At 43.1% G+C, this 17,363-nt stretch overlaps 1 protein-coding gene across 1 annotated transcript in view; it reads right to left on the reverse strand.

Annotated features, from left to right (window-relative positions):
• The window catches only part of CRTAP (cartilage associated protein), a 41,333-nt gene extending 25,981 nt beyond the window's left edge, over positions 1-15,352 (reverse strand). The window contains exons 1-3 of the mRNA XM_030203374.1: positions 14,846-15,352; positions 9,582-9,731; positions 3,272-3,443 (exon numbers count right to left, since the gene is read on the reverse strand). Of these exons, the coding sequence (XP_030059234.1) occupies positions 3,272-3,443; positions 9,582-9,731; positions 14,846-15,280 (757 nt within the window). The 5' untranslated portion in view covers positions 15,281-15,352. The remainder of the gene's footprint in view (positions 1-3,271; positions 3,444-9,581; positions 9,732-14,845) is intronic.
• Positions 15,353-17,363: the final 2,011 nt, after the last annotated feature.

Below are 17,363 nucleotides of genomic sequence, written 5' to 3' on the forward strand. Positions count from 1 at the left end.
AAAAACACTGTCCGCTGCCAGCTGAATATCGGGGGTGATAAGTACCTACAGGTCTTTATAAAAAAGCATCACAAAACCAACTGAAATAGCAGCTAAAATACAGCCAAGTATATTTACATCAACTAGTGAATGTAAATGTATGGGGCTTAAGTACGCACATAGGTGTGTGTTTTACAAACTGCGTACACAGTGTGTGACTGCCCAGACTCCTCTCCCAAACACACCCACCCTAGGGTCATGTAAATGTACTTTCTTCTCACTGTGCACATTTTTATAACTTGGATAATTTAATAAGGAGAAATTAGAGCTTACCTGATTTTCATTCCATTAGTCCTTCCCACACTGTTCCAGAATCTGTGGGATAGTTGGGTCCATCAACCAGCAGGTGGAGATAGAGAACTGAAAACTGAGCTTAGACATGTCTCTCCTGGCATCTAGTCCAGCTCCTCAGTACAGTATTTACATAGACAAGCAATAAGGAGAACATACGAACAGCCATACTGGGTCAGACCAACAATCCACTTAGCCCAATATCCTGTTTTCCAACAGTGGCCAATCCATAAGTACATAAGTGTTGCCATATTGGGACAGACTGAAGGTCCATGAAGCCCAGTATCCTGTTTCCAACACTAGCCAATCCAGGTGACAAGTACCTGGAAAGATCCCAAAACAGTATAATACATTTTTTTGTTACATTTGTACCCCGCGCTTTCCCACTCATGGCAGGCTCAATGCGGCTTACATGGGGCAATGGAGGGTTAAGTGACTTGCCCATTTTATGCTGCTTATCCCAGAAATAAGCAGTGAATTTTCCCAAGTCCATTTTAATAATGGCTTATGGACGTTTCTTTTATGAAGCCATCCAACCCTTTTTTTTAAAAGCTAACTGCTTTTACCACATTCTCTGGCAACAAATTTCAGAGCTTAATTACACATAGAGTGAAGAAATATTTTCTCCAATTCGTTTTAAATTTACTACTTTGTAGCTTCATTGCATGCCCCCTAATCCTGGTATTTTTGGAAAGAGTAAACAAGCGATTCATGTCTACCCGTTCCACTCCACTCAGTATTTTATATACCTCTACCATATCTCCCCTCAGCCGTCTTTTCTCCAAGCTGAAGAGCCCAAGCTGTTTCAGCCTTTCCTCATAAGGAAGTCATCCCATCCCCTTTATCATTTTCATTGCTCTTCTCTGTACCTTTTCTAATTCCACTATATCCTTTTTCAGATGTGGTGACCAGAATTGCACACAGTATTCAAGGTGTGGTCGCACCATGCTGCAATACAGAGGTATTATAATATCCTTGTTTTTACTTTCCATTCCTTTTCTAGTAATACCTAACATCCTATTTGCTTTCTTTGCCACCGCAGCACACTGAGCAGAGAGTTTCAAAGTATCGTCAACAATGACTCCTAGATCCTTTTCCTGGTCAGTGACTCCTAACATGGAACCTTACATCATATAGCTATAGTCGGGTTTCTCTTTCCCCATGCATCACTTTGCACTTGCTCACATTAAACATTATCTGCCATTTGGATGCCCAGTCTCTCAGTCTTGTAAGGTCATCTTGCAAATTTTCACAATCCTCTTGCGATTTAACAAATGTAATAAGTACCTGGCAGAAACCCAAACTGCTCCATTACATCTTCCAGGTTTACAGAGATTTGTTTCAGTTTCTCTGAGTCATCAGCACTGAATACTATTTCTAGCACTGATATCTCTACGAGATCTTCCTCACTGAAAAACGAAGCAAAGAATTCATGTAATCTCTCCACTATTGCCTTGCTAGGATGTGAGCAATATGAGCAGAGAAGGGAAAGTCCACGCTCAGAACTAGGGCTGTATCAAATATTCAGCCCCCTAGTGCCACGAATGCATTACTCATATTCGGCCAAATACAAATAATGCATTTGAGGCACTAGGGGGCTGAATATTCAGTACAGCCCTAAACATTAGCCCTCAAACATCCTCCACTCACTCGCATACGCCATGGATGTAGAGCGTTTCCAAACCTGAAGTAAGGTAGCAATGACCCAATCAGAAAAACCTTTTCGTCTCAACTGAGCCCTTTCAATGGCCAAGCTGTACGATCAAAGGGGTGAACATCCTCCACAAGCACCAGATCTTGCTTCAATAGGCAGTAGTAGTAGTAAATTTGCGGGGAACCAGAGACAGGGATTTGAAGACTTCCAGATATGACTCTACAGACTGAAGCCACCTGCAAAGCTCAATTGAGGACCAGTTGACCAACTGGACCAGGAGCAAATCATTTAGAGCCAAAGGGTGAAAAGTGTGTCCAAAGTGTGTCCATTCACCTGCTGGAGATAGAAAATACTGAGGCGCTGGACTGAATGTCAAGACAGATATGTCTGAGTTCAGTTTTCAGTTCTCTATCTCCAGCTGCTGGTTGATGGACACAACTATTCCAAAGTTTCTGGAATAGTGGGAAGCTGCGTAATGGAAGAAGGCTTTTATGCGCATACAATAGGATTTACATGTGAAAAGTCCTTTCTAAAATTACCCCCTAACCCACACATTCTAAATATGGGCCCAAAATTGCTTGCACAAATTTGGGCACCCACCTAAATTGCACACACAACTTAATTGAGTAACAAGCCATTAACCAGCAACAATTGGGCACTAATAACCAATTATTGCAATTAATAGACTCCAATTGGGATTTGAGCACGCATCTTGCTAAGCTCTATTCTAAGATCCGTGCGCAAATCTTAGAGTGCAACTCAAAAGGGGACCTTGGGAGGGGCATGGGCAGGTCAGGGGCACTAAAGTTGCATGCGGTATGATAGATTTTGGTGGATCCATGCCAAACTTATGCGCCAGGATTTACACCAGGCTTGTTAGTATAAATCCTCATGCCCAACGTTTGGCGCAGAAATCGCTCTAAGCACTATTCTATAACCGGCACATGCCGTTTACAGAATAGTGCACCACGCAGATTTTTTTCAGCGCACAAATTTGGACGTCATTTACTGAATCTAGTCCTAAATGTGGAATACCATACCCAAAGCTGACTTGGACCTTAAGATTTTTACTCATACATTTTTTTTTCCTTCTTTGTTTCAATTGTGTTCGTTTAGCCACCAAACTTAAAGCTGTAACAGTGCAGAGCACATGCTAGAACGTTCTGGGCAATGAGACCAGGTCTACATATTGGTCTAAAACAGCAACCTAAAAAACATGAACCTGCAAAGATGTCTGGCTTATGCCTCCCCCTCATATCCCCACCCCCTCAGCTCTGCAGAGCTCACCTGCTACTGACAGGTAGAAATCCTTGAATTCAGTGATCTCTCGGGAGCCGTCGCAGGCTGCCAGGCACTCGTAGAAGGATCGGTAGAACTCAGGGAGTGCCAGCTCCATGTCCGAAACCGAGGTCCTCCAGTTCTCTCCATTGTATGCCCTCACTGCTCGGATGAAGAGATTCTACACATAACAAGCCAAAGGGAACACAGAGGCGGGTAAGCTGAATTGGGCAGGTTAAAAACAACATATTTCCATATGACACCTGTACTCCAAAACAACTAAACATAAACTCTCTTGCTCCCAGCATGAGCTGGTGGTTGGAAACTGTTGTAGAATATGCTATTACTATTACTGAAAGAATGACTTCTGTACAGAGGGACCATATCTACAAAATGGTATTCCAGTGAAGTTTCCTGAATCTGAATGCCATTCAGAAGCTCAAACAGATATTTAATGCTAAGCACAAATCTGACACCCCTGGCTTCTTGGCCCTTCAGTAAGCTGAAACAGTGAGGAAAGTGTTGGTGAGGAAAAAGTCAAAAACTAAAAGAATTCACCTACTCTGGTGCTGGTTATGCTCAGCAGGACTACGAAAACATGGTGATGACAATGGAGTGCTGCTACACAGAAGTGCCACAATGGGCACAAGATTAGCAATATGGCATTCTGGTACAAATTCCATGAGTGGTTCCAGCAAATCAGGCATGATCTTGTGGCACTGAGAAGGAAAATACCAGAGAAGCAAGCAGAAATGAGGGAAGATGTTACAAAAATTGGTAGATGCTTGGAGCAGAATGAGGACTGGTAAGATGAATATGTGGAGACTACAAGATCCTTGGGAAATCGAATCGGTGCACTGAAGAAGGGAAATGCAAAACTGGGGGCAAAGTTGGAAGATCCAGAAAATAGATCCGAGGTGTCAGAATATGTTTTCAAGTATGTAGATTGCCACGAGTAATTTTGAGGGCATGGGAACTGCCCTCAGGCAATATGGGCATTAAGACAGACTGAGCACAGAGATCAGTGGGATCACTGATAAATAAATCAAACCCAGGATATCACTGCATACTTCTATGATTTCTCAACAAAAGAAAAGATCCTTGGACACCTTCACATAACTTTAATAAGGTGGTGGTGTGTGTGGACCTTGCACCATCAAAGTTACACAAAAGAAGAGATATTAAGGATATGACAGGTTGATTGTACTGAAATCTTGGAATCATCAAGATTTTCCAACTACTACATCTATTTTGATGGTTATTTTTACCTTAAAGAAGAAAAATATTGGGTTCGTCGTTCTTTTTTCCACAATAATGAACTTCTTTTCTATGGACAGGGTGCAGCCAGCAGTCCATTTTTGAGAGGCCCAGGGGTGGACTGAGAGTATCACGCATTTCCACTCCCCCCCCCCCTTTGCTGGTGGGGATGTCAAAGCCATGCCAGCTGAAGAGATCAGCTGCTTGAGCCATCTCTTCAGTCTCGTGCTGCTTCAGGAACTAGGAAGTCAGCAACGTGCCTCCAGCCACCAATGCTGGCACTCTTCAAGCATGATCAGTTCATGCACAAACTGAGCATGCTCAGGGAGTGCTAGCATCAGTGGCTAGAGGCACACCACCGACTTCCTCGTTCTTGAAGAAACATGAGGGGGAAGAGATGGCTTAGGCAGATCTCTTCAGATGGCAGGGTTTCAACATCCCCACCAGCCACTGAACAGGTACTGTAGTTTTGGATGAAGTCTGAGCCCAAAGCATCCCCCCACCCCCCCAATAGCTATGCCACTGGTATACATCCAGATTTCTCTAGAGAAACCAAGGATAAAAATAGAGCTTATTTTCTCTTATCTTTCTAAATTGATAGAGGTGGAGATGGAATTTTTTTCCAATGTTTCTGCAAAATGTATCTTGAAATGACCCTAATCAATTTAAGCCCAGTCAGCCAGGTCGATATGATACTCTTAACATGTTAGTCAGTGAGGTTTTGATATATTGAATCTGTTTTTGTTAGGCCGTCAGCCTGTTTCTATTTGAAACAATGTTTTTTTTGTTTGGGTACTGTATTGTAAATGAATATTTATTTTTCTCCCCCCCCCCCCCCCCCCCCCCACCGCCTTTTGGTGGTCTTTAGTATCCAGGATGATATTTTACTTGCTTTTATTTTATGTCTTATGTTTTAGAATTTTGAATTACTTGATCATTTATGGATTATTAGAATGTCATAGTAACATAGTAGATGACAGATAAAGACCTGTACGGTCCATCCAGTCTGCCAACAAGATAAACTCATATATCTTACTTTATATTGTATGCAATTAAAAAATTAAAGAATAACAGACTGATTGTAAGAAAAGAACATCTGCTATAGACAGACTTTCCCAACTGGCTATTATTTACAAGTAAGACCTTCAGAGTCCACAATAGGGAGGAAGAAGGGAACACTCTGCAGGATGTGGGTATTACAAGAGAGCTGAAGCACTGAAGTCCCCTCACTGCAGACTCATCTCGTAGCTGGCTGTGAAGTGCTGAAGGTAGAAAATTTTTATACAGAAAAGCACAACAGGGTAGCACATCTCATTCAACGGAAACTCTATAAGCGTTACAACGTCAATGTACTGGAAAAGCATTAGGATCAAGACCCAAAGAGAATTGTGGAAAACAAAGTGGTGATGATCACCAAGGACATCCCCGTCCAAACTGATAAAAAGCTGGATGGAAGAAAACCGGATATAGTGGTAAAAGAGAAAAACACCAGAACAGCATTGATTATAGAGGTGTTGGTCCCAAATGATTACACGGTGAATCATGTGGAGAGAGGGTGGATCTTCAAGAATCAAGAAAATGTTGCAAAAAGATGCAGAAACATTTCCCATCATTTTGGGTGCCACAGGCTTGATAAAAAAAGGACTTCCAAATGCACCTGAGTAAATTGCCTATGTTACACCTTATGAACTCCAAAAGGAAGCTCTCTTTGGCATGATGCAAGTACTACAGCAAGCATTAGCAGTAAATTTGAGAGACGGAGATCATAGTATACCCTGGCTTAGGAATGAGGTTCACTACTGTCATGGTATGTACAAAACAAACCCATCTGGAGACACTGTCCTCCAGAGAGACTTTATCAAGTGGCAGTGTCTGAATCATGGAGGAAGGCATTTTAGGTATCATTTGTAGAAGTCAGCAAAAAAACTGGAGGAGCACCTCATAAGCAGAAGGTGGAGCAGCACTTTCATGATCACTATTTTTCAGAACATGGTTTCCATAGCAGACCTAAACTCGACTAGAAAGATGATATGACTAATTCTATAGCACTGAAGAGTAAAGTGTTCTAGGGAACTGGTTAGCAGAATAAAGACCTTTTATCTTTATGAACACTATCCACCTTAAATGCATACATTTTCACAACTTTTTTTTTTTTTTTACTCCCCCTGCAATCTAACACAGGACGTTCTAGTAGACTACTGAAGTGGGATGCAGGGCAGGGGAAAATGTGACGTATGAAATAGCTAAGAAGGGAAATGCACAATATTTGTTGGTGGTGTCTTAGGGGCGGAATTCATCAAGTGGCATTACAGCCTTAACTCACGTTAAAAGAATTAGCGTGCTAAATGCTAAAAGCCCATTATATACCTATGGGCTTTTAGCATATAGTGTGTGCTAATTTCCTTAACACGAGTTAAGATGCATTAAGGCCATAACACTGCTTGATGAATTCTCCCCTTAATGTTCTATGACATCCTGGGTGTGGGGTTGGGATGGGACATTATCACCTTAGGTGGGAAGGCCTGTGAGTTGCAGGAAACGCAGGCTAGGATTGGTACGTTTGGGGGGTGGAAAAGAGGTGACAATACAGGAGGGTGGAGATTATGAAGTATGGCACAAAGGTCTTGTTTTGGAGGTCTAGAGATGGAACATGTTAAGTGGTCTGGGCTCTTAGCGAGATGATGATAAAGAAATCATCCTCAACATGACTGGTGATAATTAAAAATAAAGCAGTGTACATGATTATTAAGAGCCTGAATTCGTCCATGAAGTGCCAACTGATGCTTCAAGAAGCTGAATGGCTTGAAGGCCTCAACCTATTAAATATTTTCTTCAATTTATTTTAAATTTACTAATTAGAATAACCTAGTCCAATAAAACCCACTATAACTACTTGAAGGCCAAGCAGGTATATTTTGAATTCAGTAACAAAGCCACTAAATTACTAGCCCAGAAACTGAAGGTGCAGTGAGCCAAAGCTCAGACATTGAGAATGTCCAAGGTAAGATACTAAGCCAATCTACAGAAATTCATGAACATTTGGCAAGGCTGAATGAGGAATTGCCTAGAGTGCAGACCCCAGTGGACGAGAAGAATGTGGATCACTATCTAGCTTCAGTTCCTTTGGCTGCTCTTACCTCAGAAAAAGTGGAGAGATTAGAGGGAGATATTACAGAGAAGGGGCTTTGCACCACCAAACCTCTGAACCCAGACAAGACAGACACTGGAGCTGGATGGCTTCTCTGTGAAATTTTACAAATTATTTGCTGACCTCTTGTTGAAGCAGTTGGTCTCCTTGAATCATTCGGTTCTGCAAGGGGAGAGGTTGGTATGTCCTCCCTGAAGAGAGTAAAGGGCCTATGGTGTATGGATCACAGCAGCAAAATAGACCGAAGATCCTGGCCAAGGTTCCTGTGGACAGGCTGAATGAAGTGCTAGAGCAAATAATACATCAAGACCAATCTGGCTTTATTCTGAGACATGTTTGGAAACTGCTGAATGATACACAGGTAGCACAGAAACAAGACATCCCTCCCTCTTGCTGTCTATAGATGCAGAGAAGGTATATCACAGGGTGGACAAGGGCTTATGTTTATAGCTGTTGAAAAAATGGAGTGGTACTAACAATTGGATATCATTATTTACAGATGACTTTCTAGCTCATTTTCAAAGCACTTAGCCTCCCAAAGTTCCATAGAAACCTATGGAACTTAGCCTCCCAAAGTGCTTTGAAAATATGCCTCTTTATGTATTGCAAATTACCTACCCTCATATCATGGGAACTCAGGTGACATGGAAGGTTGGCGGGGTTCAAAGTAAATACCAGTAGATCTGAAATTCTGAATACACCCCCGGATTCTATATATGGCGCCCAAATTTGGGCATGAAAAACGAGCCATTAACCAGCAATAATTGGATGTTAACCAATTATTGACATTAATTGGCACCAATAGGGATTTGCGTGCGCAGCTGGCTGCGCACTATTCTATAATGCCGAGCACCCAAATTCCATACTGGGCAACTCGAAAGGGGGTACGGCCATGGGAGGGACATGGGCATTCCGAAAAGTTGTGCACGTTGTTACTAAATAATGGGTCTGTGCTCTCAACTTGGGCATCAGCATTGACATCAGATTTCAGCAGGCAAAAGTCTGGTGCCCAAAGTTAGGGTGAAGAAATCGGCACTATGTGCAATTCTATAAAGGGTGCACACCCCCTTTATATAACCGCACTTAGCATCAATCTTTTCTGGCACCCATGTTTCAGCACCATTTATAGAATCCAGCCTGTAGTGCATATGACAGAACAGATGGTACATTTGAAGAGCAGTTTTGCTATCAATTGGCCTAAGAAGAACATTCAGAACCTGGAAATACAAATAATAGCTAATTACACTAAGCTTTATCGACTGAATTACATACCACTGATGAGCAAATTGGGACCGGCACTGGATATGTGGGCTCAGCTAAATCTGTCTTGGTCAGGACAAATAGCATGAATTAAGATGGTGAAACTTATTTGCTTCATTTATTCTTTCCACTCTTTATCGAAACCAGCAGCAGAGCAGACTTTATTTAGAGACCTCCATAACTGAGAATTCAGCTTTACCTGGAAATAAAGACCTCCTAGTGTTGGCTGGGAGGCGTTACACAAATCAGATTCATGGAGATAAAAAGTGTTACCTAGCAGCCCAACTGAGGGATCGAGTGGAGTGGCAGAGGGTAGCATCCATGCAATAGGTACACACTGAGCAGGCCTCCATAGTTGGGCTCTGGCAGCAGCTAGCACATGCTAAACATTAGGAAAAGGGGCTCTTAGGTTTCCATATAAACCGGATGCACTTTTCTTCCTAACACAGGTTTTTCCTATTCTCTGCAAGGAGCAGTGTTCTATTGACTGTATTTTTATGGCATTTGTGCAGTTTATTGTATTATGCAAATCTGTTTATTTTGATTATAATGTGTGTTTATGAACTGCTTCAACAACAGGCATTTAGGTGCGAGTGGTCTGGGAATGCCATCAGATCTAACAAGCCTCCCATCATATTTCCCCAAACTACTCACTTCATATGACTTAGTCTCCAAATCTTTGGCATAGTCCTCAGCGTCAGGCAGGCTTTTGTAATAGGCCATATTCCGCTGCATCATCTCGTCCTCAGGATGCTTCAGCAGGAAGGTGTGAGCAGCTGCAATGGCTTTTGGAAGATTGCCAGACTAAACAGAAAAACAACACACCCACAATCTTTAGAACCACTAATAATAATTAATAACGTAATAGCACAACAGGATTCCGCAGTTACAGAACACTTATTCAACAGCTTTTCCACAGTCATGTGTCACACACTCGGGCAACAGTAGAAACACATCTTTTCTAATGAAGTAGCAACAAGTCTTCAACTGATAAAAAGTACACTTTAAAATTAGAGCTGCAAGGTCACATCCAAAAGTACAAGCAGTGCAAGTAGATGCGTAGTTGTAGAGTAGGTGGGTTCAGGGGATAGGTTTGAGTGGAGCATGGGTGAAGACAACAGGTTAAGGGGCCCTTTTACCAAGCAGCGGTAAAAGTGTTTTTTTTAAAAAGGGGGCAGTAAATGGCCGTGCAGTAATTAGAAAATAACTGTGTGGCCATTCACTGCTGGAGCCCTTACTGCCTCTTAATGCTGGGGACCAACAGAAGACCAGCGTAGGGAGGGGAGTGATGCTGAATCATGGGTGGAGGATAAAGATGCCAAATTGAGCTGAGGACAGGGATTGGGAGTGGAAGAGAGCAGAAGAGATGTTTGAAGTAGACAGGAAACACTGCAGTATGATTTTTTTTAACACAATTAAATTTTTTTAAATTGTAATAATAATTAATGGAAATTTAGGATTATTCTATAAAGTACACCTAGATTTAGACGTACTTTATAGAATATGCCTAGGCGTATTATTTTTCTGCACGGATTTTTATCATGGGTATTTTATAGACCATCTTACCTGAGTACATTTTGAAATGCTTCATTTCTGAAGAATTTTTGAAATCGAATAATCCATAAGGTCAGTACGTCTCTATGTCTTGTTTTCTAATTGATTACCTAACCTATATAATATGTTCTTAAAATATTTTTTAAAAATTATGTATTTTAGAAACAGATCAATCTATTTACGCTTCATGTATTCCACAAGTGTTTCATTTCATTGATGACTTTTACGATGTACTATTGATGTATTCATTTTTATCCATTTATTTACATATGTTTATACATTTTTTTTTAATATGTTTATACTTTTATGTTTAATTTTGGACTATCTAATTTTATCATCTAATTGTAATATAATTATTGTATGTATGTGTTTATTTATTTATTTTTTAGACTCCTGATGCAGGCCTTTTGGGCCAAAACACAACGTTGTGTTGAGTCTTTGATCAATAAATCCATTTTAAGTAAAAGATTGTCCTTCACGTCTCTGGAGTCCATGGCCCTTTTCCCACTTCCTTCTTCTTCATTTTGCGTATTCCCGTGGGATTACAGAGTTCTCAGCATCTGTGGATTCCTTTGGAACGGATTTTTCAGGCGTCATATATAGAATCTAGTCCTTAGCGTGCACTAATCTTTAGTAAAAGAACCCCATAGAAAAAAATAGGAAACGAAATACACCTCAATACTCATACTCCAGTCCCGAGAGGGTAAGAAATGAAATAAGGACATATAGGTTGAAAAAAAAGAAACATTTCCCCAAATAAACTTTTAAGTCAGCAAATTTACAATTACCTAATAACGACGTCTGTCCTGGATTAGAGAACATAGTAAGTGATGGCAGATAAAGACCTGAACGGTCCATCTAGTCTGCCCAACAGTGTTTTATACCATCTATTTTCTACAGAGTTCCTCTGTGGGGTTTTTTACCTGATATACAACAGTAGGAACGTTACCTAAACCAGACAGTAGGCACGTTATCCTCCAAGATTTAAAGGCAGAGTAGTGAAAACCATATGCCAAATGGCAATCAGAGAAGGGTAGGTAGCAGTTTTCATCACAGGCAGTAGGAATGAGAAAAGAAGGCAATCTGTCCACAATATCCACCATGGAACAAAAAACAGACCTTGATGACGAAAATGCAGTCTTTAATGAATCATATTGATACTCCCAGGGCTCACACTGAGATGCCTAACATGGCCATGTTTCGCCAAGATTACAGGCTGTGTCAGGGGCATACAGTACTGTATACTGGCAAAACATGGCCATATCAAGAGCCTTGGGAGCACTAAAGACTGCATTTTCTTCCTCAATGTCTGCTTCTTGTTTTTTTGTTCCAAGATAGTAGGAATGTGCATTAATGAGTGCACATTCAGTTTGTTTGTGTGCCTACAAATTTTAAACATCACACAAATCGTTTGTACATACATATACCTATGAATTAATCTGTGCACAAGTGACTTCTGTGCATAAAAATTATGTACATACATTCCCTAATTCTACACACTTAAACTCCCAAATGTTTGCCTAGCACTCAATTTTCTGTGTGTAATTTACAGAATAAAGTCAGTTGCGTGCACAATTTAATTTAATAATTGGCTGTTAATCTGAACTAATTATTGGATTAAATTGGTGTTAACTGGCACTAATTGGCACCGATTAGAAACTGCACACCCAACTGCCCTTAGTTGCTATTCTAGAATTTACAAACACAAATCCTATTGTGCACAAATTCTAGGGAGCATGGATGTGGGAGGAGCATGAGGTCAGGGGTGTGCTTAGGAGCTAAACACACACTGTCAGATTCTATATAGCGTGCCTAGGGATCCAAGCATATTATATAATTACGCGTGTAACTTAATTGGCTTAAAAAGCTAATCAGCATTGATAACAAGCAACAATGAGCACTAATTGACAATAATTAGAATTTACATGCACAAATCCCTAAGGGCCCTGTTTACTAAGGTGTATGTTTTTAGCACGCCTACACTTAGCGTGCGCGCTAACCATGTAGGCACCTATAGGGAAATTGTAGGCACGCACATGGTTAACGCGCATACATGGTTAATGCGCATTAAAAACGTTAATGTGCCTATAACGCTGCTTAGTAAACATGGCCCTAAGTGTATTCTCTAATGCACTACACCTAAATTCTAACACGTGCAGGCAAAAAGGGGCATGGTTATGGGCAGGGAAATGGGCGCTTCATGGGCGTTCCAAAAATTGTGCGTGCATTTACAGAATATGGCCTGGTGCACATAAATTTACACGCAGGGATTTGCGTCACATTTTAGTTGGTGCAAATGGACGCGCATACTTTTAGGCGCTAGAATATCAATTAAGCGCATTCTATATACCATGCCTAAATTAAGGCGCAGCTTATAGAATAGCTTAGTCAGAACTGTTTACCGCACAGATTCTTTAGGCACCATATACAGAATCTGGCCCACAGCTTATAGAACACAAGGAGTTACATGCCTAACTGCCAACGGCTAGGCGCCAGCACTTACACCAACCTTTGACACAGTGTAAGTGCTCACGTCAAAAGTTAGGTGCAGAACCGCCGCTATAGACTTCGTGCTTAGCATGCATCAGTTTGGTGCTCTTTCTTGAATCTACCCCACAATGTGCACCCAAATATATGAAAATAAATGAAAATCAGAACATTTAATTTAAAATGAGAACAAACCAATTTTTTTTTGGGGGGGGGGGGGGGGGGGCATGCGCATCCCAAATATGCAACCATATTACCATGCTTCAGAGGGGCATCTGCTGCACTGCCCAAACCTTGAAAGCACACTGCTACAGTGCAGCCCAGTCTGGGTTCAACGCACAGCCGCACTGTCTTCCTGGAAGTGTGGTGCTCCAGGAGCCCAAATAAACCTAAAGTGCTGGTCCAGCTTTGATTTCCAAAACATTATGAAAATGTAATGGGTTTGGTTTTGGGGGGGGGGGGGGGGGGTTGAATCATTGACCCTTTTGGGACTTCCCATGAACCCTCTCTTTAAATGAAAACGTACGAACAGAAGGGATACTTCAGAAATAATACCTACACTGAGATGCCTACATGCACTTTGCCTGGCTTTCTATATTACCTGATTGATAACAAGGCTAGTTTATGATCTGACAAAATGTGCTGCACTCCCCATCGAAGCATGTGGGGAGAAGAGAAGCTTCATGCTCTCCAAATTTGCAAGTCATAGATTTGGAAAGCAGCATACTAAAGTATGAAGTTAAAATAAGCCACCACCTAAACAATAAAGGCAGGGCTACCCCCTCAAGACTTCAGTAAAACCCATCCTGTAGTACTCAATAGAGGCACAGGCTGAAATGCTATTTGGGAACTACTGACTAGAAGCTGGTGAACAGAGCCACAGAAATTGCTATGCGGTCCAAAATCTAATCTGACCTGGCTGCAATCCCGATTCCCATGCAGCATTCCACTCTCAAATTCTGGAACACGGCAAAAGCTTCCTTTGAAAACCCACTGCCCTGAAACACAGGTAATCTGAGCTTAATAAGAACCCCATTGTGCTTCACCACTTTTCCGTCAAGGGCACACATGTAAAGACAGCTTGCTTGATACTGGCCTGTTTTAAGATTACATACTAGGTAAGCAACCTGGGAACAGTCTGACAGAACATCTCACTCTTCTATACCTCAAACACAAAAGTCTGGTTTTCTCTTCTAAGCCTGTAACATAAGAACATAAAAAATAGCCATACTGGGCCAGACCAATGAGCCATTTAGCCCAGTACCCTGTTTCCAACAGTGGCCAATCCAGGACACAAAGTTCCTGGCAGAAACCCCAACAGTAGCAAGATTCTATGCTATCAATCCCAGGGCAAGCAGTAGCTTCCCCATATCTATCCCAAAAGCAGATTATGGACTTCTCCTGCAGGAACTTGTCCAAACCTTTTTAAATGCAGATAAGAAAGAATGCCCAACAAACCCTGGCTACAGATTGGAAGGAATTCCACCTAGATGCAGTACCTCTCAGCATCAGCATCCCTGCATGTACCCCAGGTACACCCACTCCTCTCAGAATCCCTCCAGTGTATGGCAGCACTTTCCCCAATCCCCAGTTCAGCCCCCACATGCCCTGGCACCATACTTCAACTCCCTTCTGCTCTGCCTCCTAAAGGCTAGGGCTAGGGAGAGTAGGCATGAGGAGAAAAGCCAAATAATGCAAAAAATATATATATTGATCTTTCATTTATTAAAGGGGGTGGGGGTCATAGGAGCCAGCTCTGTGGGTGCTGTAGCACCCCCAATAGTGTACAAACTCCTTGTCCGACCAGAGGTCATGTGCACTGGGTTCAGCACCCCCAATCATTTTGAACCAAGCATCTAAACTGCTCCGCTACTCGCCTTGAAGTAGGCGTACTGCAGGTACTTGTAGGGCTCCCTGAGGCTGAACTCGTGCAGGGTGGGTCTGGCGGGCTGGCTCTGGCGGAAAGCGGGCAGCCCCTGCTTACAGCGCTTCAGGCACTGCGCCCTCCGCAGCAGCTCACCGAACACCTGCAGCTCCGCCTCCCCCACGTCGTCGTCGTCGCCACCCGCCGCGCTGCAGTTCAGGTGGCAGAAAGCCTCGCTGTCCTGCAGGAGCCGATGCAGCCGCAGGCTCATCTCCAGGTAGCGCACGCTCTCGCCCCACTGCTGCTCCGTGTACTGGTCCAGTCCGTACTTGTAGGCCGACTCGAGGGGCATCAGCTCGTCCCGCGGGAAACTGCGGAAGCTGTAGCGCTCGTACTGAGCCCCGACCCCCGCCGCCAGCAGCAACAGCACCGACACCGCCACCGGCATGGCTCGATCCCACCCGCTTCCCAACCCAAGGCACCACGTAGCCAAAGGGACGGGCAGGGGATGCACTTCCAAACTTGCATTCCGGGAAGGGAGGGAGGGAGGGAAGGAGCAGCGCGAGGCTTCATTCGCTGCCGCTCTGGCCGGGGTCGCTGTTATTGGAGGAAAGTTAGTGGAGGGGGCGGGGGGATGCAGAGACGCGAGAGCCCTGTCATAGGACTCTAGGGGCTGTCAGAACGGGACGGTAGAGCCCCTGTGGAAATCCTACACCTCCAGTTCTGCAAGCAAACACGGCAGAACTTGCCTTGAAAATGGCGGTGCCTTCTGTACAACGGTCCACTAATGAAGAAACAAACAAAAGAGGGAGCACATACTGTAGCTACCACACCAGAACTCACATCCCAATCTCAAACAGCTAGCAGCAAAAGCTAGAAATGCAAACGTCACTACATGTCCTAGAACCCCAGTACACCTGCTATTGAGATGTGTACAGACTAGAAAACAGAACCACGTGGGTTCTTTCCTTGTATGTAAGAACTAGTAAAACAGGCCCGTTTCTGACACAAATGAAACACGCTAGCAAGGTTTTCCTCGGAGTGTGCATGTTAGAGAGAGTGTGAGTGAGTGTGTGTGTGAGTGAGAGTGAGTGAGTGTGTGTCAGAGAGAGAGTGAGTGTGTGTGTGTGTGTGAGAGAGTGAGTATGTGAGTGCATGTGAGAGACAGAGAGTGAGAGTGTGTGGGGAGGCTCCAAGTTCCATGACCCCCTCCCCCCCCCCTCCAAGGTGCAGGCCCCCCTCTCTCTTTCCCCCCCCCCCCTCCTCCCCCCCAAGGTCTTGGCCCCCCCCCTCCCTCCCTCTCCTCCCCAGCGTGTTCCATGCCCCCCTTTCCTCGGAGTGTGTATATTTGAGAGAGAGTGGGTGGGTGAGAGATGGAGTGTGTATGTGTGAGAGAGAGAAGCCTTGAAGCATTCCTGCGCTCTGTAAGGCTCCATCTCCTCAATTGACAACACGTAATTCCAGAACGTTGCAGGAATGCTTCAAGGCTTGAATGATTCACATTCTCGGCTTCAGAATGTTGGAGATGTGTTTTATTATATAGGATATGGGTGTTTATCTTTTTGCTTCTTTTTCAAAAACTTGGCTTATGATAGCAGGGTTCTCAACTCAGTCCTAAGTACCAACGCAACCAATCAGGTTTTGAAGACATTATATACATGATAAGCATGCAGTGAAATTAGTACATGCAAATTTATCTCATGCATACTTAGTGTAAGTATCCTGAAAACCTGACTGGGTGGATCCTGAGAAGTGGGTTAAGAAGCACTGTAATACAGAAAAAAAAACAACAAACATGCAAATTGTACGCCTCCACCACCCTTTCTGTGAAATAATACTTCCTTAGGTTACTCCTAAGCCTATTCTCTTAACTTTGTCATGTGCCCCCTCATTCCAGAGCTCTCCTTCATTTGAAAAAGGCTCTCTTCTTGTATATAAATGCCCTTGAGATATTTAAACGTTTCTATCATGTCACCTCTCTCCCAGCGTATACATGTTTAGGTTCATAAGCCTATCCCTATGATTTTTGCATTCAAGACCGCTTACTAATTTCGTAGCCACCCTCTGGACCGACTCCATCCTGTTTATATCTTTCCGCAGGTGCAGTCTCCAGAACTGTACACAGTACTCCAAATGAGGCCTCACCAGAGACTTATACAACGGCACTATCACCTCCTTTTTCCTGCTGGTCATGCCTCTTTTATGCACCCAAGCATCCTTTTGGCTTTGGCTGTCACTTTTTCTACCTGTTTCAGCAAAGCCTTTGATACAGTCCCTCATAGAAGACTTGTGAATAAACTGAGAGGGCTGAACTTAGGACCAAAAGTGGTGAACTGGATAGGAAATTGGTTGACCGACAGGTGGCAGAGAGTGGTGGTAAAATGAATCCGCTCGGAGGAAAAGGAAGGTGAGCAGTGGAGTTCCTCAGGGGTCAGTGCTGGGTCCAATTCTGTTTAATATATTTGTGAGAGATATTGCTGAAGGGTTGGAAGGAAAGGTTTGCCTTTTTGCGGATAACACAAAGATAGCCA

The sequence above is a fragment of the Microcaecilia unicolor genome, chromosome 1, assembly GCF_901765095.1.
Source record: "Microcaecilia unicolor chromosome 1, aMicUni1.1, whole genome shotgun sequence".
Lineage (NCBI taxonomy): Eukaryota > Metazoa > Chordata > Amphibia > Gymnophiona > Siphonopidae > Microcaecilia > Microcaecilia unicolor.